General features: G+C 47.0%; 1 protein-coding gene across 3 annotated transcripts in view; it reads right to left on the reverse strand.

Moving 5' to 3' along the window:
• Nucleotides 1-13,643, reverse strand: part of STRN (striatin) — a 96,216-nt gene extending 82,573 nt beyond the window's left edge. For 2 of the 3 annotated variants that reach the window (XM_083176170.1, XM_083176168.1), the window contains exon 1: nucleotides 13,132-13,643. In XM_083176170.1, the coding sequence (XP_083032296.1) occupies nucleotides 13,132-13,383 (252 nt within the window). In that variant the 5' untranslated portion in view covers nucleotides 13,384-13,643. The remainder of the gene's footprint in view (nucleotides 1-13,131) is intronic. The other variant, XM_083176169.1, reaches the window with a different exon arrangement.
• Between the last annotated feature and the right edge of the window lie 11,274 nt (nucleotides 13,644-24,917).

The following is a 24,917-nucleotide window of genomic DNA, read 5'->3' on the forward strand; positions in this document are numbered from 1 at the left end:
TGTATGAACGGTCAGCATCGCTGCTGCTTTTGACTTCACCAGCATCAGGCTGGCGAAGCCCTATCTAAACAGCAGGGACAGCGCTGTCCCTGCTGTTAGGTCTGGGCTGCGCTGGGGATCTCACGTGAGCAGCGAGATCCCGCGCATGCCCAGTGCAGCCGGCCGGGGGACAGGAGAAAGCAGGAGGGGACATTGCCAGAGGGAGGAGTTAGCGCTCCCCCGCTTCGGCGGACAAGATGTTAATACATTTTGTCGGTCTCTCCTCCTGCTTCGCCTCGCTAATGAGGCGAAGCAGGAAATATTATAGCGGTGCATTAAGCGCCGCTATAATACATCTGCCCCAATGACCCTTATGACAGCACCCTTGAAATTGCCATCTGCCCCCCCCCCCCCCCCCTCTCGCAGCATGTGTTCGCACGCAGGGCATGTGAAAGGATTTTTAACATAAACATTCATTTGCAGCCTGTGGGCGAACAACCACAGCATTTGGTGGTCGCCGACCATCGAATGATGTGGAACGTGCCCACATATCTAAGTGACTCTCAGATCACTTAGATTTGTGTGCACCCTCGGGAGGAAGAGGGCGGGCAGCTGACATCTGGTACTGTCAGCTGCCCAGTACCAACTTTACGGGTCGATTACCACGGTAACGCCCAGTGTTTACAAGGGAACACCCATGAAACGTTGGGTGTTCCCATGGGCGCAACTATCCGCCACCACCCCCTGGCCGCAGCCTTGGGTGCATGCACCAGGCAAACAGTCTATTCGCCATGGCCGCACGCACCCAGCGTATGCACATGCAAAGAAATGACCCTGTGCATACACCCACCATTGGCCCCATGTGAATGTTCTGGTCTGTGCAAATGGACCAGAATAACCCCCTTTATGAGGGGATCCTTTTTTATTTGATACAACATGTGCTATCGTTCCCAACATGCCTGGAACTTTTAGTTACAGTTAGGGTGGCCAATTCCTTGTTTTCTGGATTAAACTGCAGACGCACACTGTAATGCTGGCCAATGTCTGAGCACTGTAATGCTGGCCAATGTCTGAGCACCCGCTCAGATGCTGCCTGGCTTTTCCCATACCCGGCTGTGTGGCTCTGCACCGAATGACATGGTCAGAGGTCATGCTGCGCAGAGTCGCACCGCCCATTCTGCCTAACCGCACTGCATGCCCAACGTTCTTATTTTTATTAGGGAAGCCAAATCCAGGATCGAGTATTTCTCAATGCCTAGTTACAGTAGTGTCGAAAGAGGTCTGCTCTCCTGAATAAAATCTGTAGATCCGAGATGAGCACCAAACAATGGCTACTAGGGGGACAGCTTTTTCTGAAGTGGGTTCCTGTTTGATCATCGGTTGCCATTCATGCACTCTAGTCTGGAATGCAAACAGTTAAGGTGCAGACACTGGGCATTTATCAGTGTTCACTCTAGGATTTTTTTTTAGAGCAGGGTGCTGACCACCGGGCAGGGCACATTTTCAATTGGGAGGGCACATTTTAGGTTAGAAATTTACATTAGAAACAAAAAAAAAATAATAAAAAAAAAAAATTGCACACTGCACTAGGATTACATTGGCATACTCTGCTATGCCCATTACATATTCTGTCATAAATTATTATTTATTTAGTTTCTTATATAGCGCAGCATGTTCCGTTGCACTTTACAATTGGAAACAACAGTGATTAAACAAACTGGGTAGATACAAACCGACATGGAGGTAGGAGGGCCCTGCTCACTAGGGATGCCTCTTACACATTATACCACACACCATAATGCCCACAGCACATGATGGCACACACCCAAAGTTCTCAGTGGCATGTCAGTGTGGTAGGGGGCAGTGTAAGGGCATCCCTATAAAAAAAAATACTGGGCTTTCCCATGGATAGGAGAGCGGGACAATGCTCGCCGGGGGCGGGTGGCTGATTTTTACAGTACATTAGACGTATGCCTTAGGCCAGGAACATGCAAATAGTCAGTTCAGACTGACTTATTTGCGAAGGCAGGAGGATCGTTCCAGGGTCAGTGATCATCGAATGATTTCTCCTGCAGTGGAGGCATGCAAGGGGATGTTTTTGTTACACACCCCTCACATGCTACCAAGGGGAATCGGTGGCGGTAGGGGTGCACTATAGATCATCCATACATCTGTGGGCCAGTCAATTAAACGTGCTCACAATTGCATTGGGAAGGAGGATCTGGATCTTTTAAATTGGCCACGCAGTAAAGCTTGAATAGAGGATTTATGCTCATACCCCTCCTAAGGCGCAAGGGGAAATCCATCTAAATTAGTGCTGCAATGCTGTTTTCTGCAAAAAAATCAACATTGCGGCACACACAGCCATTTAACACCTGGCTTAAGGTACGAGAACTGACATCTGACTAGCGATGATTAAAATTGAATAAATGATACCTTCTGACATTATTAACATGGCATTGAATTGAGCCATTTGAAAATACAGAATATTTACATTTAGATGTTGTGCTCTTAAATCCTTGTTTAAAGTTCACAATATTTCACAGTGTGTGTGTGTGTGTGTGTGTGTGTGTGTGTGTGTGATAAATATAACAAATGATTACTACATCCTTGTGATAGTTAATATAGAGGGCATTCTTCCACCATAAGAAATGGACAGTCAAGATTCCATTACCAGCGGCCACTCTAAATTTTTCACTGGATTCGGCAACTGGTTTGCTTCTTTATGTAAATAGTTTTTTTCCCAAGGTTTTCAAGAATACCATTGTACAAAAAATAAAAATATCAAATAATTACAAATTTTAGAAAGGATTCAGTGAATAAAAAAGGTATCTCCGCATATTACAAAACATGGATTCAGCCATTAGAATCTGTACCGGCTACAGAGCAGTTAAATAAGGCAAAATATAATGAATCTCAGGATTCCCAATATCAGGACATACAGTGAAGATCTGTGTCCACTTGGAACAAGTACAATGGTTCTGCCCACTCCTGCTAACCTGTTCTAAATTCATGATTTGTCAAAGCTGGAAGCGAGGTGCTATTATATTGGATTTGCTATTATTCACTTTAATGTCATATAAAACATAACATTCTATACCAGGTTTACTACATAGGTGTTTCAGGAATGTATTCTACAAATGTTGCATAATAAATTAGATACATACATTAAAATCACAGTATTGCAAAGTAATAAAAAGAAAGGCTGGCCGAATATCTATGGTACATAAGAATTTAGTTTAAAGGCTGGTCTGGGCCTCCCTTGCTGCTACCAAGCTGACCAGTATCGGTGTGGTATAGCGGCCTGAAACGCAGGGTTCCAACGGTCAGTATAAAATCATCGGAATCCCGCTGGTCTGTACTGGGATAGGAAAGCACATTGAAGCCCCTTGTGGGCTCGCTGCACTCGCCACAGGATCTATTCTCACTCTATGGGAGTCATGGACCCCCATGAGGGAGAATAGCCTCTGTAAGTTGGGATTCCGATGTTGGTATATGAACCATCGGAATCCCGACTGTCAGGAGGTCATCTGGCACAGACCGGTATAATCTTTGGTTACATTACTACGTACAGGAAGTGTTTCCTGGACACTTTATTACAAACACAAGGTAGCTCCACACAATGTACTTCAAATTAGGAGGATACATTTTTCAATAGAAATATGGATACTTTTTTTTTTTTTAATGCTCCACACTACTATGAGTAATCTCATCAGGCAATTTGGCCAGTTTCACCCAAAAAGGTCATTCATTTAGCGCAAAGGCTGAAATAATTCTTATTGAACGAGATAGGGAAAAACTTCCTATTATGGGCGCATTATTTATACATAACACACAAACTTCAGCCTTTCAACTTTATTGCCATCAACCCATTGTGTGAAAGGTTGAGCCAGTGACCTCTATAAAAGGACAGTGTAACAACAAACTAATCTGGAAGTGGGGAGCACCACTCATCTCTTCTCAAATACTGACTGAATGCAAATTGGTTATTTAGCCTCACATCGATGGTACAGGAATAATAAAAAAAAAAAAAAAAAAAAAAAAAAAAAAACATGCATTGGCTACACTTTATTGATACTACTGAAAATATTACACAACAAACACAATTTAAGTCACACACCTAGGTGACAATTACTCACTTAGGTCTTAGATCATTAAATCAGACTTCCAACCAATGACACATGAGCAGCCTCATCTCAGACACCATTCTAGTACTCTATAGATAAAAATGAATTGGACAGATAAGGGCCCGAATTAGATTTTTTATTGGCTGCCTACCAACCAGGTAAAAGCTGCCCCACCGATCGCATGCCCACCCGACCATTCGAATCCCTGCGCTATGCTGCGAGCGGATGTGTATGCGTACGCCAAACAGAGGAAAAAACATTCAATGGTTACTCACAATCGAATGATTATTTCCTCTGTCAGCTCTAAAAAGTAAGAAAGGACTTTTTAGATGAACACCAAGGGCAGATTTGAAGGCAGGCGCTGATGTCATGTGACATCAGCCGGCCTCCCTAAACAGGCAGAGGCACATCTGCGTTTCTATTGACACGCCGGGTGCCTACTCCGGAACACCCCCGGCCTCTCAATCAGGTCTGAAACGGCCCCTAAATTGGAATTAAACTGGGTCAGGATACTTCCGAAGTGTCTTCAGCATAGGGATGCCGCTGTCTGTCTTCAGACAACCAGTATCATATGGGCCAGGACTCCTTAACAACTCTCGCTCTCATATAGAATATTATTTTTGGGGGGTGGTGGGGTTATTACACACCCACCAGTAAAATTAATGCGTGGAGAACTTATTTCTATACTAAGCAATGCTTGCTACTTTTTAAAGGAAAGCTTGTTTCTTTTTATACCATATAACTCTTGTCAGGCAATACTCTGCTGTCATCTCCTCATGAATAAATAATGCTCTCCAACAAGAAAGAATAACCCATACAAAAATAAAGTAGAGTCGTCTCCCTTGCATGACACTAGCAAGGCAGAATACTGCATATGTGATTTACAACCTTAGTGTGTGAACCATCTGCTTAAATATACAAACCTAGCCGTTTGTCACATGCAAGTAAACACATTGTAGTGCTTCTTCCTTTGTACCTCTACTAAGTCTGCCATATAACCCAGCTTTCTAAGTAATCTGCAAGTTAGAAGGGCACAAAGACTGCAATACTAGGCAGCTGTTTTAACCTTTTAGGTGTCATTTAAAATACTGGTTGCTGGCATAGACTTGTGAAACATTCTGTGATTATATACCAATGCATTAAGGCAGGGCTTGAAAAAAAATCTAGGAGCCAGGACGAAAGTGTAGGAGCCAGACAAGCTTAAGGCTGCCCATACACGGTGCGATGTGCCTGGGCAACAGTAGAGTAACCGGGTGAGGGGGCAGGGTGTGAGGTGATGGGGTTTGGGAGGGAGTGAGGTGAGAGGGTCCAGTGATCTCTGTCAGTGAAAAAGTGTGGGGGGTAGGTAACCCTGGTCCACGACCAGATTCTGCTTCCTCCCTTGTGGCAAAAAAAAAAAAAAAATCTGGTCACCAGGAAGCAGAATCTGGTCGCCACGGCGACCGGGATTTGTCGAGACCTGCACTAAGCTATTTCACATGACCACTAACATAATGCAAAAGAAAATGTATAATTTCTATTATGAATATACTCATAACACCTGTGTATTTCTTGATGTAGGCCAGTGGTTCCCAAACTGTGTGCTGTGGCACACTGGGGTGCCTCGAAGCACTTGCAAGGGTGACATGGGTTGGTCGACCAGGATCAACTCAAATTATTTATGGTCAGTCTAATAGGCAAAACGCCAGTGCTTGTTACTGCAACTCATAAAATATGTGGACAAACCAATATGAATCCTGTCAATCACTACATAACCCTCAAGATGACAAACACAATTTACTTAATTTTAGATTTTTGTCTACATTTCTCAGTTAGAAACTTTTGGCCTAGGGGTGCCATGAAAAACAGAAATTATGAAACGCTAGAGCACCGATATTCAATAGAGTTAAGGAATCATTGATGTGGACTGTTACATTATGTTAAAGGCCAGAAACAAATTATACATGATTGCCGTCAAAGTTTATGACTAGAGCCATATACTGTCCCTATATACACATACTGCACCCCCATAACCCTCCATATAGTGCTTCCTATATACAGGGCACCCCATTCTCCATAAACTGCTTGTCCCATAATCTGCAACCCCTCCTCCATATAGTATGTTGCAAACAAAGGTTACTTGCAATCCCAGGACTTGCAAACAAGTAGCAGCAGCAACCAGGAAATGGATGCAGGAACCACCTGGCGGTACCACAATGATAAGAACAGTGGCACCAAGGACACGTAAGACCATTTAATGATGTGCAAAGGTGAAATCGGTCCAGCAAGAAGGGCACAGACCCTGTATAGTGTGAGTAGTCCGGGGACCAGGTCATGCTGGGGCTGCAGATAATAGGTGAGGAAGCAGATAAACACTCAACATCTTTATATAAACTATGTGCCGGTGGAGGGGCAGTGTCCGATGCACGTCCCTCTCACACGGAAGAGGTCTTGTCCAGACCCCACCATGAAGCTGCTGGTGGCTACTGGTCTTCTCTACCCCAAAACTGGCAAGCTTACACGTGTCCGTACTGGTGTATATAGTGCAGAATCATTACAGCAACTATATCTATAAAAGGCTAGCAATGCAGGAATTCCAGAAACCCAGCAGATCGGTGTGTGGAGCAACCAACACCCCATAATCTAGCATTCCGGTGTTGGGCTTTACTAGAATTAACAAATTTATTCAGATGTATATAATAACCAAGAGACCTGAAAACATGAATAAAGTATACATGAATAACTGCATAGTGACTCCAGTAGCCAAAAGGACCAGAATCTATCCCTGTATGAAGATGAAGCTACTAGGCACTACACTGGGTAGATGCAAGGGCCTGCAATTTGCAGGCAACAATGAGCTCCCGCAAGTGTCCCCAATGTTTTAAAGGGGCTATCAAAACCAGATTTTTACCTAGTAATATGATTGTCCTTTAATACAGACTGAGCAGGAACTGAAATTTGCATGACATTACTTTTATCCCCATACCTGAACACATCCACATACCATAAATGTCCTCTGGATCCGTAGATATAGACAGCATATAACACTAGTAACCCCGCTTGAAGCAAAAGCTTTGAAAGCTAGTCTGCTACCTTCTGTGTATGTGCATGTGTGAGAAAGAGGTAGTTTCACTCTGCCAGCAGATGGCAGTGTTTCGGAGACTCACGGACGCTAGACACATATATACTTTCTCTGCAACGGTACATAAAAATGCAATAAAACTCTAAAAACCTTAGTTTCCAACTTGGTGGATAGCCCATTAGCAGCAGTGCTTTACTTCAGCTGGGCTATTCCATAAGCCCTAATGTCAATGTCTTTATCCCCCGATAATGGCAATTATTGGGAAGAACTAAACCTGCATTTTTGTGCAATCATGGGACCAATTTTGGAACGATGAAACAGCCTCTAATTGGATACCATGACAATGACTAGCGGTCATAAATTGCAATATCAATCCATTTGTATCACCAAAAAATGCATTGGGGCTAATCGGGTACCCCGCATAGACTAACATTATGCATACAATGAAACCTACATGCAGCTTGATGCACAGTAATAATCTCAATACTTGCAGACTCAGGACAATGACCAAACATCTAATATATCATTAGCAGCGATACGAAGAAAACCTAGATGCTACAAAGTGCATTACAGCCCCTGTCCCACTCATCTATATTCACCACTACTTTCCAAGTAAGAGGGTAAATATCATCTGGTCTTTGGAGTGCGGGAGGAAATAGGAGCACACAGAGGAGACACCAACAAACACGTGAACAAACAAAATACACATATATAAAATCTAGTTCAAAATGGAACCCATGACATCAGGACTGAGAGGCAGCACTGCTACCGCCATACTGCCCAGTTCTTGCTGCTCAAGCTTTCTACAGGCTGATTAGGTCAGCCCATCTAGCCTTTCACAGGCAGCAGGATTTAGGGGCCATCCAACTGAACAGAAGTTTGTTAAACTATTAAATTGCCCCATCATACTCTGCACTTAAATAGGGGGATGCAGTTGCCCCGAACTAATACTGGGGCTTAGTAAGCATTTTCCAACTTAAGCGCCGTATGAAATGCTTGCCATGTATGCAGTAACAAGGCTACGATCCCAAAGGCATTAGTGAAGTTGGATCTGCTCGCACTACAGGAGGGTGCAAGGAGGAATCCACTAGTAGCAGTTTCACAGCATGAGCAATTGAAAAAGTCCATGTACTCATCACCAAAGCTTAAACTCAATATCAACTGAATTCCCCCTATAGGAGTACTACTCCTGCTTTATTTGAAAGAAAATAAATCTAGCATTTTAAAATTTCTGTAGATCAATTTGTTAACGCTACATATCAATAAGCATTGTCAATTTTTTCCCTCCATCATACTAAAGTTCATTTAATAACATTCTGCATGTGCACGTAACGAATTCACTCTTAACACATACTTGCTTTTTATAGATGTTCAGCAGGTCATATACTACTAGACCAACTTTCGTTGCACATTGCTCAGAACCGCCAGAAAATAGACAAAACAGACAATTGGGATGCATTGGTTTACATTAAGCAACTTGTTTGAACAACAGGTTGGGCGGGTACTAACTTAAACTGAATGGTCTTTTCCAATATAGGAATGCAAAAATTGGGCATATAGTTGTGTGCGCTGATCAGGGCTGTGGAGTCGGAGTTGTGGAGTCGGAGTAAATTTCGAATACCTGGAGTCGGAGTCGGCAAACAATGCACCGACTCCAACTCCGAAATTTATAATTAAGGTCTTCTCTACTGTAAGAATAAAGACCAATGCATGCAGTGCCTCACGTAACCGCAAAATGAACACGTTAAGTGACCGTGAAAAAGCATGCTTTTCATGTGCTTCACTATATGGCACGCAACGCACAATTCGGAGCACCAATACTTATAAATGTATTCTCCCTTGTAGTTTACAACTTATTTCAAACGTTCAATACCTCGAAAAATTCATTCAACCAAGCTCTCCCACCATACGCACAACATATTTTTACGCGGATGAAGATCTTGTTTCATGCGCAGGGTCGTTTGTTAACCTTGGCTAAGCCATTCCTTACGCTAGTTCATATTGATGTACAGGCACCATTTTTCGTCGCCAGTAATGATTCGGTAAAGAAATCGTTCCTTGTGTCCGTGAATTGAACGGTGACGAGCAAGCAAACCGGCGGACAAACATTGTGTTTGTCCTTTGCTTAAACTGTTCAATACAGTAGACTGTTGGCTTCCCAGCCTCTAGTTTCTGTAGTAATAACATGTATGTTGCCTTTCTTTCCTTCAAGGAATGTATCAAATACATTCGCATATTAATACAGAGGAGTCAGAGTCGAGGAGTCGGGGGCAGCCGTACGAGGAGTTGGAGTCGGAGTCGGACCATTTATCTACCGACTCCACAGCCCTGGCGCTGATTGCATGCCCTCATGGGTCACATATCTTCCAATCGACCATGCTGCACAGCCAAACAGACTATTTCCTACCCGACTATACGTTGTATCATCGTCCTATGCATGGTACAACTATGTACACACTACAAAGCACAGGGTCCAGTCACCTTTCTGTCTGTTATCTGGGGTTTGGGAGCAAATAGCTGATTATCATTAGGTCCTATACATTACCAGATTCATTCAAACCAACTCGCTAAAAGTTAAGTTAGTATACGGGCAGATTCACATAAACAAAGAAAATGTTCCGGTAACATTAAAACATAGTAACAGTTTGCGAGGTAACACCTTACAGCACTTAAAAGGGTTGATGGTCCAGGACCAATTCTAAATATTTATGGTCAATATAACAGACTAAAGAAGTGCTGGTGGTATCTAGTGATAAAATGTGGAAAACCAAAAATGACTCTTGTCCCTCACCACATAATTGAATTAAAGGATGACAAATACACAAATTTACTAATTTCGAAAAAATATTAAAATGAAAAAAAAAAAAAAACTTTTGGCCTAGGGGTACCGTGAAAAAAATGATGAGGCTCTTGGGCTGCTTGATTCAAAAAAGTTTGGGAACCATTGGTTCAACCTATGACTGATGTCTTGTAGTGTAAATGACAGATTAGGTTACCATTTATTCATTATAAACCAAAGTCCTCAATGACCCAAAAGTGGCTGCCCAATTGAAGTTCACTATAATTAATAATTAGGTACTTGTGGAGTATCACGGCTCCCATCGTATGCCATATGTAGTGACATACGATGGCATACGATGCGATACGATTTTTACCGATTTTTGAGCATTTTTGCTCAAAAATCGTATGCGATCGCATCGGATGCCATACGATGGCATACGATGCGATGGCACCCGATTTTGCACTGAAATGCATCAAAATGCATTGAAATGTGTATTAAACTAGTGAAATGCCCCCAAATGCCATTTTTCATAGTGCACCACCCCCACTATCAACGTCAACCCGAAGCGTGGCGAGCGCAGCGAGCCCGCGAGGGGCGGCGGTACGCATCCTACGACCTTTTCATACCCCCACTATCCACGTCGGCGTGGAGTTGAGAATAGAATAGTGTGGCGAGCGTAGCGAGCCACCGAGCCCGAAGCGTGGCGAGCGCCGCGAGGGGACGCGGATACCTTCACAGCTATACGCGTCCCCTCGCGGGCTTCACCGGTATCCGCGTCCCCTCGCTGCGCTCGCCACACTATTCTATTCTCAACTCCACGCCGACGTGGATAGTGGGGGTATGAAAAGGTCGTGGGACGCGTACCGCTGCGCTCGCCACGCTTCGGGTTGACGTTGATAGTGGGGGTGGTGCACTATGAAAAATGGCATTTGGGGGCATTTCACTAGTTTAATACACATTTCAATGCATTCTGATGCATTTCAGTGCAAAATCGGGTGCGATCGCATCGCATGCGATTTGATCGCATGCAATGCGATTTTTAGCATACGATCTGCATACGATGCAGGTCGTGGGAGCCGTGATACTCCACAAGTACCAATAATTATACCACTAGATATTTTTTTATTGTTAAAGAATTTTCTAACCCATCTGTAAACATATCAATTGAATCTGCCATCAAAACCTTCTGTGACAGAGTATTCCATCTCTTAACTGCTCTTACTGTAAAGAAACCTTTCCTTCGCTGGGTGAGAAACTTCCTCTCCTCTGAAGGTGGCCATACACCTGAACAATATGAGGTCTGAACGCACAATTTCAACAGGTGGTGTAATCGATCGTGTGCACATTGTGAGGAATAGTATGTTGCACGGCACCGCAGGTCGAGTCACTGATCATACGTGCTGCACGTGTGATTCATTGGCTTTCCTTGCTAGTGTCCATTTGTGTGTCTCTGAAACATGGCCATCTGTTGGCTGCAGGTGAAACTACATCTCTTTCTCTCACACATGCACAAACACAGAGGAAATCACAAGGTAGACTAGCTTTCAAAGCATTTGCTTCAAGCGGCTCATTTAACGGGGGTTAAATGAATTTAAGCTATTTTGGTGTGGGATAAGTTAGGGAGTAAGTAAAAGTGTCAGCACATACTAATGGTAGCAGCACTTTTTAGTTAGTGGCCAGCGTAAGATAAACTTGGAGGTATTTTAAACAGACTGGGTAGTTTTATTGGGTGCCGGATGGCTGACAGACAATCATTACACCGACGTTGGAATCCCGACTGTTAAAACCCAGACGCTCGGGATCCGGCCACCGGCTATTCCTCCTTGTGAGAATAGAATGGTGGCGAGCCACTGTGCCCGGAGGGTGGCTTCGTTGTGCTCCCCCCGCTGTCTGAGTCCGGCAGTTGGGATCCTGATGTCATACCACATCAATTGTATTTGCTTAGCCCAGGTATGTCCAAACTATGGCCATCCAGCTGTTGTGAAACTACAAGTCCCATCATGCCTTGTCACAGTTTTGCTATTAGAGAAAGCTAATACTATGGCAAGGCATGCTGGGATGTGTAGTTTCACAACAGCTGGTGGGCCATAATTTGAACATGCCTGCATTAGCCCATCCACAGTCACTATGGATGCTTACATTTAGCTTGTGACACTATATATACACACACACAAAAAAAACAGCCACATGCATAACTAAAGTTTACCACTACATGAATACTTCAAGCTTCAATACATGTACCCTTTATACACACTCACCACAACCAGCAAGTAAACATACCCATGTCACACAAATCCAGCATAGAGATAAAGGCGAAACAAATTACTAGTAACACTACTGAATTACAGGATGTGTTCCAGTAGCTGGATCTCTCTAAACTGGATATGAAGGAAATAGAAGGGATTACCACATACATGAATAATGCACACGTACATATCTATGTACCCTACGTGACAACTAAGCAACATAGGATACACTTGTTGTAGCCCTGCAAGCACATGTCATACTGCCGTGATGTAGATACACATACAGATGTGTCCATAAAGCCCTATTCTCAAATGGCACAAAAATAGCCCAATTTGACTCACAGCGGACCTTGTGACAATATCATCAAGCATTACTCCATCTGCACACAGCTGTGCACTACCAATACAAACGAGTTGTGCCAGGTATCCTTGGAATTAACCTGCGCTTTTATACCAATTACACATTTAGCCTTTTTTTGTATGTGGCTACAATGTGAAGACGGCATTACCTGTAGGCACGTGTGTACAACAAATATGTCTGTGTGCATCACTGTCCATACACGTATTGCACTGACTGTGAAGCACAAGTGATATATTGGGCGATCTTGCTGCCCATAAACTTGCTGCATGGGTCTACATCACAGCTGGGCAGACAAATTGAAATGCCCACCTAGCTGCATGGCAGGGCTCATCTAATGGAGCATCCAACCAGTATCTATATCAGCTGCTTGATCGGCATGATGGTGGCTTATCAAGTATTACTCACACTACTATATGTCAAAAATGATAAGTGCATGAAGACACATCGGTAGACGCACTGTGCTGTACCAGAAGCAGAGGACACACGTCAGGCAGCAGTGACGGGAGGTGTACACAGCGCTGCATTATACACTCCCTGGCTCCCGGACCCCAGCACTGACAGATACCCGCTATTACCTGCAGCTCGGCCCGCTCCACATCCCATTGCGCTCTCTCCACCTCGAAGCGCGCCCACTCGTGCTGCAGGAAGTGCAGGATTCCCGGGATGCTGTACTGGGCCCTTCCGGCCGTCCCGGTGCCTCCACCCGAGACCCCAGTGGCTGAGGCCGCATCACCAGCTCCAGTCCCTCCGGCCCCACCAGCTGCGGCGGACAGCAACGAATTGTTATTGTTGTTGAAGAAGACGCCGGGCCCCGCCTGCTCGTCCATGGCCGCCCTCGCAGCAGGGGCCGCGGTTACCAGCGATGCCCCCTGGGCCGGGAGGAGGAGAACGTTGCAGACACAGGCAGTGACGGTGTGATTCCGGGATCGCCGCGTTGCGTCACATAGGTGCCCCGCACACCTTCCCTCTGTGCCCGCAGCAACCCGGGCTCCGCCGCTGCCGCCCACACTCGAAGGAAGAGAGGCGGCTGCCTGGGCGGGTCTCTGCCTCTCTGACAGCGGCGCGGTGACGTCACGTACGGCACGGAGCCGCCCTTACCGCTAGGCTTCCGGGATACATTTTTTTTTTTTTAAATCCTGTCACGAAGCTTTATTAACAATAGCTAGACTCAACCTCACCACCCACCTACACCAATATGTGAATTAAATTTGTGTAATAGTGACCACTCTGTGCTGCCTCCAGTTATTATCTGCAAATACAACATTACACCCGATGTCAAATAGTTACCATTGTTATTTTTATTTCCAACTGCAGTTCTGATTTAGACATTTTTATCTGGACGATTGTAAGGAGAAGATATTGAACAGCGTGTGGAAATTACAGAATGTTTGCATCTATGGACAGTTTATACCAGTTGTGGCTAACCCTGTCCTTAAGATCTGCCAACAGTTCATGTATTTCAGATAACCTGTTGATCTATAGTAGGAATAAATGCAACATGTTTGAAAATGTGACAGTAATGACTACAGCTCTGCACCAGCTAGGTGATTTGGGAAATGCGGACCATTAGTAGATCTCGAGGACTGGTTTTAGATAATTTTCTGTGGTGGAAGTTGTTGTTTTAAAGAGAGGAGAGAGAACACCTGTGTATCATGGACGTTGACCTGTAACAATAAAATAAGGAATGTCACCTAATTCCGATGATGAAATGTTTTCGTACATTTTTTCCCTTAGACATCCCTGCCTCTGTTACTTCCTGCTTCCAGGCTATCTTGCTTATGGCTCATTTATTATTTATTTTTATTTATTAACAGTTTCTTATATAGCACATACATATTCCACAGCGCTTTACAGAGAATAGTTGAACATTCACATCAGTTCCTGCCCCAGTGGAGATTACAATCTATATTCTCTATCTATATTTCAGCCGAGAGGGGGGAGGAGCAAGTACTAATTACCTGGGCCCGGGCTTGTTGGAGGGGCCCGGCGGGGGACTTGGTCCGACCTCCCCCCCTTCCCCTTCCATCACTCCCAGGCAGCAGCAGCACACACCTCTACAGAATGTGTTGTGCTGACAGCAGGCTCAGCACGAGCATCTCAATGACAGCGTGAGAGCTCATGCTGAGCCTGCTGTCAGCACAGCACATGCTGTAGGTGTGTGCTGCTGAGGGGGAGGGTGAGGGGGAGGGGAGCAATAACACCCCCTCCCCCCCCCCCCCCCCTCAACTTGAGTTTTTTTTTACCCCCATCGAACCATTTTGGGGGTGTGGCCTAATGCTACACCTCCCGCACTTAGGCCACACACCCCATGATTTCACCGGGGCCCGGCATACCTCTCGGCTGCCCTGTGCCTGCCACATGTACACACACACAGACATTCTAGAGTTAATTTTGTTGAAAGCCAATTGACCTACCAGTATATTGTTTGGATTATGGGAGGAAACCAGAGTACCCAGAGTAAACCCATGCAAACACGGGGAGAATATACAAACTCCACACAGGGCCATGTTGTGTATCAAACCCATGACCTCAGTGCTGTGAGGCAGTAATGCTAACCATTACACTGTCTGTGATGCCCCATGCCATTTGTCTCCCCTTTCCCCCAAGATTTTAAGCTCCTTGAGCAGGGCCCTCTTTCCTCCTGTTCTCACAGCCCTCTTCTCTCAAGCTGTGTTCACCCGGAGCAATATGATTCCTGGCAATATATTGCTCAGCAATCACATCGCTTAAGCCCCGTACACACGGGAGGAGATATATTGCTCAGCAATATATTGCTAGCAATATATTGCTGAGCAATATATTGCCCAGTGTCTCCTTTTCATCAGCGACCAGAGATGGCGGTGCTCCAAGCTCCTGCGACCAGCGATTAGAAAGGGGCTGAAAACGGGAGCACGCACCCGACGATTTATCACCGGGGCACACTCCCAATCACTGGCAATATGGTCGCCAGCGACCATATTTCCAGCGATTTCAGCCCCCATCGCCCCCGTGTGTACACAGTATCAGTGTTTCATTTTCATCAGCGACCAGCAGAGGATAAAGTGGTTATGTAGAGGTGGGGGAACTCATTTTTCTATCCCACCTAATTACCTCCAGAGACAGGACCAGTTTTAGGGTTTTGGGCATCCCCCTGCAAACTAGAATGCTTTTTCTGTGAGAATTACTGTGCAGAGCCTATGTGGAGGTTAAAATGTTCCACCTCACCATTAGAGGTGGTGGAACTCAGTTCCCCTGTTCCCCCTCACTGTAACCCCTGGCGACCAGAGATGAAAATGACACTGCCAAGAGAAAAGGCAGGGGAAGTCGCTGGTCAGAGGAGCATGCTCCTCCGACCAGCAACCATTAGGGGGCTGAAAATGGGAGCGCGCACCCAGTGATTTATCGCCAGTGCACACTCCAATCGCTGGCAATATGGTCGCTTAGGGCCTTATTCTAGTTCACTCTTTCTGACAAAATCCTTCTTAGATGGACAAAACCATGTGCACTGCAGGTGGGGCAGATGTAACATGTGCAGGGAGAATTAGATTTGGGTGGGGTTTTACTTCAAAGTGAGATCTAAAGCAGCCAGTATTTTCAGCGATATTTTGCCCGCGTGTACGCACCTTCACACTTCATTTCAGCTCTCTCCTATGCTATACCTCCCAACATTTGTGTTGTCCAGGGGCTAGCTGGCAACTTTCAGTCTGGTAAAAAGTGTTGTAGGTGTTTGCCCAGTGTGGATGTGATTTAAATAGCAATTGTAATTTATGAAAAATTGCTATCGCAAAGAGCTATATACAAATGCATCACCGATCAACCCCATCTGATTAAACTAGGACTATTCAAGTGGCCGATAAACAATACATCGTTAAGGATATTGTCAGTGCCAGTGGCGTAAGTTTGTCCATGTCGCCCGGAGGCAAGATAAAAGTTGGTGCCCCCATAGATAGATAGCTACAGAGAATGAGAAAAAGGGGGAGCGAGCGAGAGCAAGAGAGAGAGAATCATGGAGAAAGTGTCAGGAATAGAGAGAAGGAGGTAAGAGATATAAGGGTAAGAGAGAGAGGGGTCAGGTACAAAGAGAGAGGGGGCATGGACAGAGAGGTTGGTTATGCGCGAGAAAGTGAGAATGGGGTCAGGCAGAGCGAGGGATGCAGTGAGAGGGGGGTTAGGCAGAGAGAGAGAGTTACGCAGAGAGATAGGGGTCAGGTAAAGAGACATGGGTGACAGAGGGGCCTGGCAGAGGGGGATTGGGTGGGTTAGGCAGAGAGAGAGAGAGAGAGAGAGAGAGAGAGGGGGGATTACGTAAAGAGAGAGGGGGTTCATGCAAAGAGAGATGGGTGACAGTGGGGTCAGACAAAGAGAGAGGGGTCAGGCAAAGAGATGGGTGACAGTGAGGTCAGGCAGAGAGAGATGGGTGACAGTGGGGAAGAGAGGGATTGGGTGGGTGGGGGTTAGGCAGAGAGAGAGGGGGGGTCCAGGCAAAGAGATGGTTGACAGTGAGGTTAGGCAGAGAGAGAGAGAGGGGGGGGGGGCGTCAGGCAACGAGAGATGGGTGACAGTGGGGCCTGAGGGGGGGGGGGGGAGAAGGCGAGAGAGAGAAGGAGAGAGAGGGAATGAGAGAGAGAGAGGGAAGGAGAGAGAGGGAATGAGAGAGAGAGGGAAGAAGAGAGAGAGGGAAGGAGAGAGAGGAGGTAGGAGAGAGAGATAAAGAGAGGAGGAGAGAGAGAGGGAAGGAGAGAGAGAGAGGGAAGGAGAGAGGGGAATGAGAGAGAGAGAGGGAAGGAGAGAGAGGGAATGAGAGAGAGAGGGAAGGAGAGAGAGAGGGAAGGAACGAGAGAGGGAAGGAGAGAGAGGGAAGGAGAGAGAGAGAAAGAGAGGAGGAGAGAGAGGGAAGGAGGGAGAGAGAGGGAAGGAGAGAGGGAGAGGGAAGGAGAGAGGGAGAGAGGGAAGGAGAGAGATAGCAGGAGAGAGAGAAAGAGAGGAGAGAGAGAATCAGGTAAAGGTACCTTCTCCATTCTCCTGACGGTGGTGCATGTTTCTGGGTTCAGCCCCCAGGGCCTCAATCAGTCCTGCTTAGATCTGGGCTGCTGTAGTGGCCTCAGCAGGCCCTACGCAGCGGCTACAGGGTGGTGCTGCGGAGGGGGGGCCGGCGGCACGAATATTTGAGCACTTTGGATGGCAGTGTTGGGGGAAGATGCCATGGGGATGCATCTCCCCGGGGAGCCCTCAATAGCGGCTGGTGACGGGAGGTGGGGCTGACACCCGGCGGCAGCTGACGCACACGAACACGCCGCTAGGTTGCTGGACTTGTCTGCTACTCAGTGCTGCCAGAAGCTGCTGCGCTCAGGCAAGGTCGGATTTATATTTCTTTGGGGAGGAGGAGCGGGGGTGACGGGGGATGCCGCTGCATGCAAAAGGGTACTGCCGGGCAGCACCTTTAAAATAGGAACATCAGGGGCAATGGAGCCAGTGCCCCCTTTAGGGCTGGCTCCTGGCGGCAGATGACTCCATTGCCTCCGGGAGTTCCGCCACTGGTCAGTGCTGCAAATCTGAATCGTATAACGTGTGCCCAGCTTTACACTGTATAAGAATGTAGGGACAGGTGCTGCCTCATAATATTTATTGTGGTGCTTCTACCCCTGCCCCCCCCCCCCCTCTTCCCTGTCATTGCTGTCTATGTGAGGCAGCTTTCAGGGGGAGCAGGAGCCCTAATTGGTAGAGGAGCAGATGACCAGAGGCTCAGACCCAACATTTTAAAATTAGATTGCACTGTTATCACCTGTGGTACCTGCAGTGTGAAGGTAAAAGCTGTGTGGGCTGCCATTGCCAGGAGCTGCTGTGCTGAGGAGACTGCTGACTAGCCACGCTGAAGAGAGACCGGGCAGGAAGGATGCGGGGCAAGCCATCCCGGGCGCGGGGGGGGGGGCAGTGCTGCACATAGTAGGTGCGGCCTCCCCTCTTTGCTAAAGCTAGAGCTGGGAGGCCACCTCGCAGATGGACATTCCTGGAGGCAGAGAGTATATAGGCCTCCCCTGCATCCCTATTCCGCGCTCTTTGATCCCTCACCCCCCTTCCTCCCTTCCTTCCCTGCTGTCCTGTCCTGAAACAGCTCATCTGGGCTAAGGGTTCCCGGGCAGCACCGCTTCCTATCTTGATGGTTCCTCTCTCCCTGTACATGGCTTGTCAAGTGCAGTGCACTGTGATGTAGTGTACGGAGGATAGAGATCCACGCAGCGCCGGCAAAAGTAATGATAGAGCATATTTACAGCAGAGCAACCAAGAGCATGACACCGCCAACAGGGTTATTTAATGGTGCCGGGCTCATGGTGTCCACTTCAGTTGCTCTGCTGCAAATACGCTTCTGCATCTGTGCTGTCAGCCAGGGGTCAAAGGGGATCTCCGGCCAGTGGAGGCAGACTACGGAGGGTGCAGGGGGAGTTGTGGCCCCAAACAGCCTATAATGTACCTGCCTGGGGGGCAGCTGGCACCCTGCCCAGCCCTCCACTGGTGTTGTCTAAGTCAGGACTGCTGCATGTGGCGTAGGCCTATGGGTCAGGGCCTCACTTCACAAGGCCATGCCCCAGCACCTCTGTCTTCGGTAATATGCACACAGGGTCTATTCACAGCTGCTCTGCTTAGCAACTTCCCCGCACTGTGGGAAACTACCGGCCCCGGATGGGACATGGGACCGCCCCCCCCCCCCCCCAAAAAAAAGGGGAAGGTCCCATGAAGATCTGGCCTATATCCACAGCTCTTCTCACTCATAGAGCTTCTCTTTATCTCAGCTGTATTGTGCATACCTCACAACTTTTTAAAACTGAAAAGCGGTACCTTCGCGCGCATGCCCAAAATCTGGGTGTGTGGTCTTGTGGCCAGGGGGTGTGGCCTATAAATCATGTCACTCCCATGATAATAATAATGCCACGCCCTGTTTTTGCAACTATGGGGGCATGGCCAGTATTCTGTGAGCAGCTGGACATGCCCCAATCCCCTCTGTCTACTTGAATAGAAGCTGTGCACATGCTCACAGTGTAATTCACCACTGCTCTGCTGAATAGCCTGTATTGTTGTAATGTGTGCACTGGCATCAGCATCCCCCCCCCCAAAAAAGGCCAATGTACAGTATGTACATGTGTCTGTCTATTTCTCTATACACACATACATACATACATACATACATACACACATACATATAGAACACTTAAAGTTTCAACACTAAAGCTAATATACCAACCCTACTGTATATTAAGGCTATATAATGCAGTAAAGGAATTATATTGCTCATTCTGTTGGTTAATTATTCAACACAACATGTTGGTGATGCTGTCTTTAATAAATGATTAGAGGCTGTGAGACAGATTTGCAGCACAGCATGCAGTGTTTATCTATTAGAACATTACAGTGATTGGGTATACTCACCAGTTTTATTGTGCTAACATATGTATACGGTAGACATTTTTTTCTTTATAATAACATGAAAGGGTTGAGGACTGATGAAAATGGAGGAAAACAAACGGAAATCTCATTAGCGCTAATTCAATTTCGTTGGAATACTCCATTCTAGCCCTATGGGGCCCATTTATCAAGCAATATTTGCGGCTAAATCCCCGAAAACATCAGTTTTCGGGGGTTAACCGCAAATATTAAGTATCACCTACATGTATTAAAGGGAAACGCAGCAGGAATCTATGATCCCTGCTGCGACCCCCCCCCCCCCCCCCTGCAACGCCGCCAGCCGCATCCACCATAGGTTTCTATGGGGGATGCGAAGCTGCCTGGTGTATCAACATCGGGCAGCCCGGCATCACAGCCCTGGGCTACCGCCATTCTTATATGGCGATAGCCTATTGTAGCCTATGGCTAAATATCGCACTGCCCGAGTGGCAGTGCGGTCAGCGGGGTCGCGGGGGGGTCAGCGCATAACCGCGCAGACCCCCCGGCTTCCGGCTCCAGGCATCTGGCAGTTGATACTTTGGGGCAAAATGATCGCATTGTGGGCGGTAATATTCCGCCCAGATCGCACTGTAAATGCGATCAATGATAAATGGGGGCCTATAAGAATTGGGTTCACTCACCAGAGTATAGATACTGGTAGGAGAAAACACTAATAAGGTATATAGTGTAATTTACTAAGTTGGGAGTTCTATTTTAAATGGGATTTTGCCATGGGAAACCAATCGAATACTATCTGTTATCATCTAGAAGGTGCTAAATAAGTAGATTCTGATTGGTTGCCCATAGAATCACCCCAATGTGAAATAAAACTCCCATCTTAGTAAATTTTCCCCATATGAATTCTGCTTCCCAATAGTATCTAAAAGAGTCAAAATGGGTGGGAATTTCATGGAGTATTTCAAGGAATGGCTTCTACAACCTTTTCTATTCATACAAACCATATTTTATGGAAAACGTTGTGTAAAAATAAATTATATTTCTTATATTTACATAAGTATAATTGAATTGTGTGTGTGTGTGTGTGCGCGTGTGTATGGCTGTTCCATGATAACTCAAACAATTTAACTAATCTTCCTCAAACTAGAGACGTGCAGATCCGGATTTACTCTAATTTACCTGGAGCAAAAACATGTGACAGCATATAGCCAATAAGATCCCGTTTTGAGTTCCGGGTAAATCTACGTAAATCCGAATAAATCCAGGTCTGCACATCTCTACTTTGCAGTTTGCACATTACCTTATCCATACCTCCCAACAGTCCCGATTACCACGGGAATGTCCCGGTTTTCGGGGACATTCCCGCGTCCCTCCCGAGGCCGGCAGTGTCCTGCAGCAATGGGGGGGGGGGGCTGTTGGGAGTCCCCCTGTCGGCTGCTGAGCAGCGGGGAGCATGCGCACAGCGTCTATTCCCGCAGCCAGGGGGCTGGGGGCATGGCTAGAGGCTCACAGAGCCTCTGGGTCATGCCCACATAGCGGCAAAATAGGGGCGTGGCCTCGTGAGAGAGCCTCGAGTATAGGCCACGCTACTTTGAGTAGGCCACACCCCCGGTAATTTTGACGCGCCTCCGGCGCGCATCCATCCGTCCCGCATCGGTTTACATGTAAGTTGGGAGGTATGCCTTATCATCTTAAGAGACGATCTAAGGTCGGAGATGGGTTCAATCGGACAAGCCTTTAAGGGTGCTGTCGTATGGGTTCATGCTATTTCTGTTGTGATACAGTATGTCATCGATAAGCTTATGACTTTCTAAATACAATACATAAACAGTCAGCCATGTCCAAACTGTGGCCCTCCATTAGCATATCGGAGCACACAGCATTTTATTGGTGTTCCCATGAGAACACTAGGCATTCTCATGCTAATGTGACCATGATGCGGGTGTGAGGGTGCTTCTGCACGTGGAAGGGGGCCCCTTTCCTTCCTAGCGTGCAGGCATATGTAAGTCACTTTTATTTGCGTGCACCTTCCACATCTTTCGATGGCTGGCGACATCCATTCGCAAACCCCTGTGAACAAGTCGCCCTTGCAAATGGGAAGCCCCAGCCAACCATTCGCAAGGCGGGGTTTGGTGGACTCGCAAGTCTGCGAATTAGCAGCCTTGCAAATCAACCAGAATAACCCCCCTGCTCTGGCAGCTGCAGCAGCACCTTCTACCCTGGTTGGGAAGGGAAGGTGAATAGTTGGAGACTTGCTGTGCCTGCTGCAGCATTTTCTGTTCTGCTGTGGTTGGGTACAGGGGTGGATCCAGGAGAAAATGACAGAAGGGGCACCATGATAGGAAAGGGTTTGGGAGGGGGGTGTCAGTGGTGCCAGTGTACATGGCAAGAGAGAAGAGCAGAGAGAGGGCAGGAATGGGAAAAAAAATAGGCCCTGGCGTTTAAAGTACACAGCCCCACCTTGGCGTCAAGTGGCGGACATCATGGCCGGCGGCAGGGGGGGTCAAGGGGGACATGTGTGACGGGCCCCGGGCAAGCACCAGCGAGTTCTGGAGTTGACAGTGTCCCAGCAGGGGGCGGGGCTTCCCACTACCGAGAACAGCCAGGGACGGATTTGTGAGGCACGGGCCTAGGGGCGGCACCTATTAGGGGCTGCATGGCAGGCTGCCTGTGAGTCTGATATGTTATGTTAATAGTTACCACCAGTCTGATTGACATGACCATGCAGCAGCAGCAGCAGTGGAGACAGCAATCAGTGGTGAGTGACAAGCTGCGCCATGCCCTGCTCCTGTTTTATTAACTATTAAATACGCAGTGCCCTTTTGTCTGTACCCTGCTGTGCGCTGACAACACTGCTGAGGCTGAGTTTACTAGACCTCAGCCAGTGATCTCCAACCGGAGGCTCCCGGGGAGCAGTAGATGCCCGGTGGCCGGGGTGCAAGAGCCGCCCGGCGACAGAACAGCAAGGGCTGCCTGTAGAGCAGCAGATGTCTGGTGGTTGGGGTTTAGGAGCCGTCCAGAAGTCAGAAGATGCTCGCGGGCCCGGGAGCGAGAGCAGGAACTGCCCGGGGAGCAGGACGCAGTCATCAGCCAGGGAGTATGAGATGCCTGGTAGCCGGAGACGGCAGAGAGCAGTAGGCGATTGGTGGGCGGGGTGCAGGAGAGCAGAGCACGCCGCTGGGGAGCAGGAGACTGCCAATGCTGGTGAGCAGACCTGCCTCCTCTCTCAACTGTCTTCTCAATCTCAACCGTCACCTCACAACCCCCCCCCCCCTTCACCCCTATCACCTTACCCCCTCCCTCTCTTGCCCCCATCACCTTACCACCCTCTCTGTTGCCCCATCACCTCACCAATATATGTAATATTTGTAATGAATAATTATGTTAAAATAGAAAAATAGAAAGGGGGTAGGGGGGCAGCCAAAAATGTTGCGCCTAGGGGCGGCCTGACCCCTAAATTCGCCCCTGAGTACAGCCAAAACTGCTGCACTCTGACATGGCTGAACGGAGGGCTGGAGCTGCCAGTGCCACAAATCTGTAAGGTACTATGTATGTACTGTATGTGTCGGCATGACTATGTACTGTGTGTGTGTCTGTGCATGTATGTGTTGGCATAACTATGTACTGTGTGTGTCTGTGCATGTACGTGTCGGCATAACTATGTACTGTGTGTGTCTGTGCATGTACGTGTCGGCATAACTATGTACTGTGTGTGTCTGTGCATGTATGTGTCGGCATAACTATGTACTGTGTGTGTCTGTGCATGTATTTGTCGGCATAACTATGTACTGTGTGTTTCTGTGCATCTATGTGTCGGCATAACTATGTGCTGTGTGTGTCTGTGCATGTATGTGTCGGCATAACTATGTACTGTATGTGTCTGTGAATGTATGTGTCTATGCATGTATGTGTCGGTTAACCATGTACTGTATGTGTGTGCATGTATGTGTTGGCTAACTTTGTGCTGTGTGTCTGCATGTATATGTCAGCGTTATGTGTCTACATATATGTGTCGGCGTAACTATGTACTGTAAGTCTGCATATATGTGTCGGAGTAAATATGCACTGTATGTGTCTGTGCATGTATGATTTGGTGTTACTATGTACTGTATGTGTCTGTGCATCTATGTGTGGCGTAACTACTGTATGTGTCGGTGCATTTATGTGTCTGCATTTGTGTGTACTGTATGTGACTGCAAATATGTATCGGTGTAACTATGGGGGTTATTCTAGTCCATTCTTTCTGACAAAATCCTTCTTAGATGGACAAAACCATGGCCCTTATTCTGATTGATGCGTACTTTTCCGCATACTTTCGGATAGCGTCTTTACGGCGTCTGCGCATGCGTGGAGAACGCCACGCGCATGTGCCACGCATTGACTCCGTACCTGTTTGTGCAAATCCCGTACAAAACTGTGCCCCGCAATCAGTCTTGAAATATGGGCGTATTATGGGCGTCATGCGGAATGAGACATGGGCGTAGTTTCAAAGTGGGAAAAACTGGGAGGAAACATGGGCGGACACGGGGGAGTACACTTATGTTGGGGGGCGTACATTCGGATAGCACTCCGAATGCACGCGACCAAAACCGATAGAAATGTGCGGTGTCCATAAGTCAAGTATTGCTTTGCGGAAACCACTCGGTCTTGCGGTAGCCGAACGGAACGCCTAATGACTACAAGCATTAACACCTGAACCCAATACAATCGACTCCTTTACTCATTACTCACTAATAGGACGCTTGTCAGTGCTTTAATTGAAACCATTGCTGCTTCAATTGCTGGAAGGGTTAATGTGTGCAATGCATGTGTTAGGCATGCTTGTAAGGATATATTGGCATCTAATTGATTCCAATTCCAAACAGGCATTTTTGTATGAGGATAGGTAATTGAATAAGTGGGTCATGTGATGTATTGCAGAATAGACATAATAGTTTGTAGTTTGGCGTAAATACACCGCTTCCGTGCGGAAGCACCGCTTGCCATC

This window comes from Crinia signifera, chromosome 3 (genome assembly GCF_055691185.1).
Source record: "Crinia signifera chromosome 3, ASM5569118v1, whole genome shotgun sequence".
In the NCBI taxonomy this organism is placed as follows: Eukaryota; Metazoa; Chordata; class Amphibia; order Anura; family Myobatrachidae; genus Crinia; species Crinia signifera.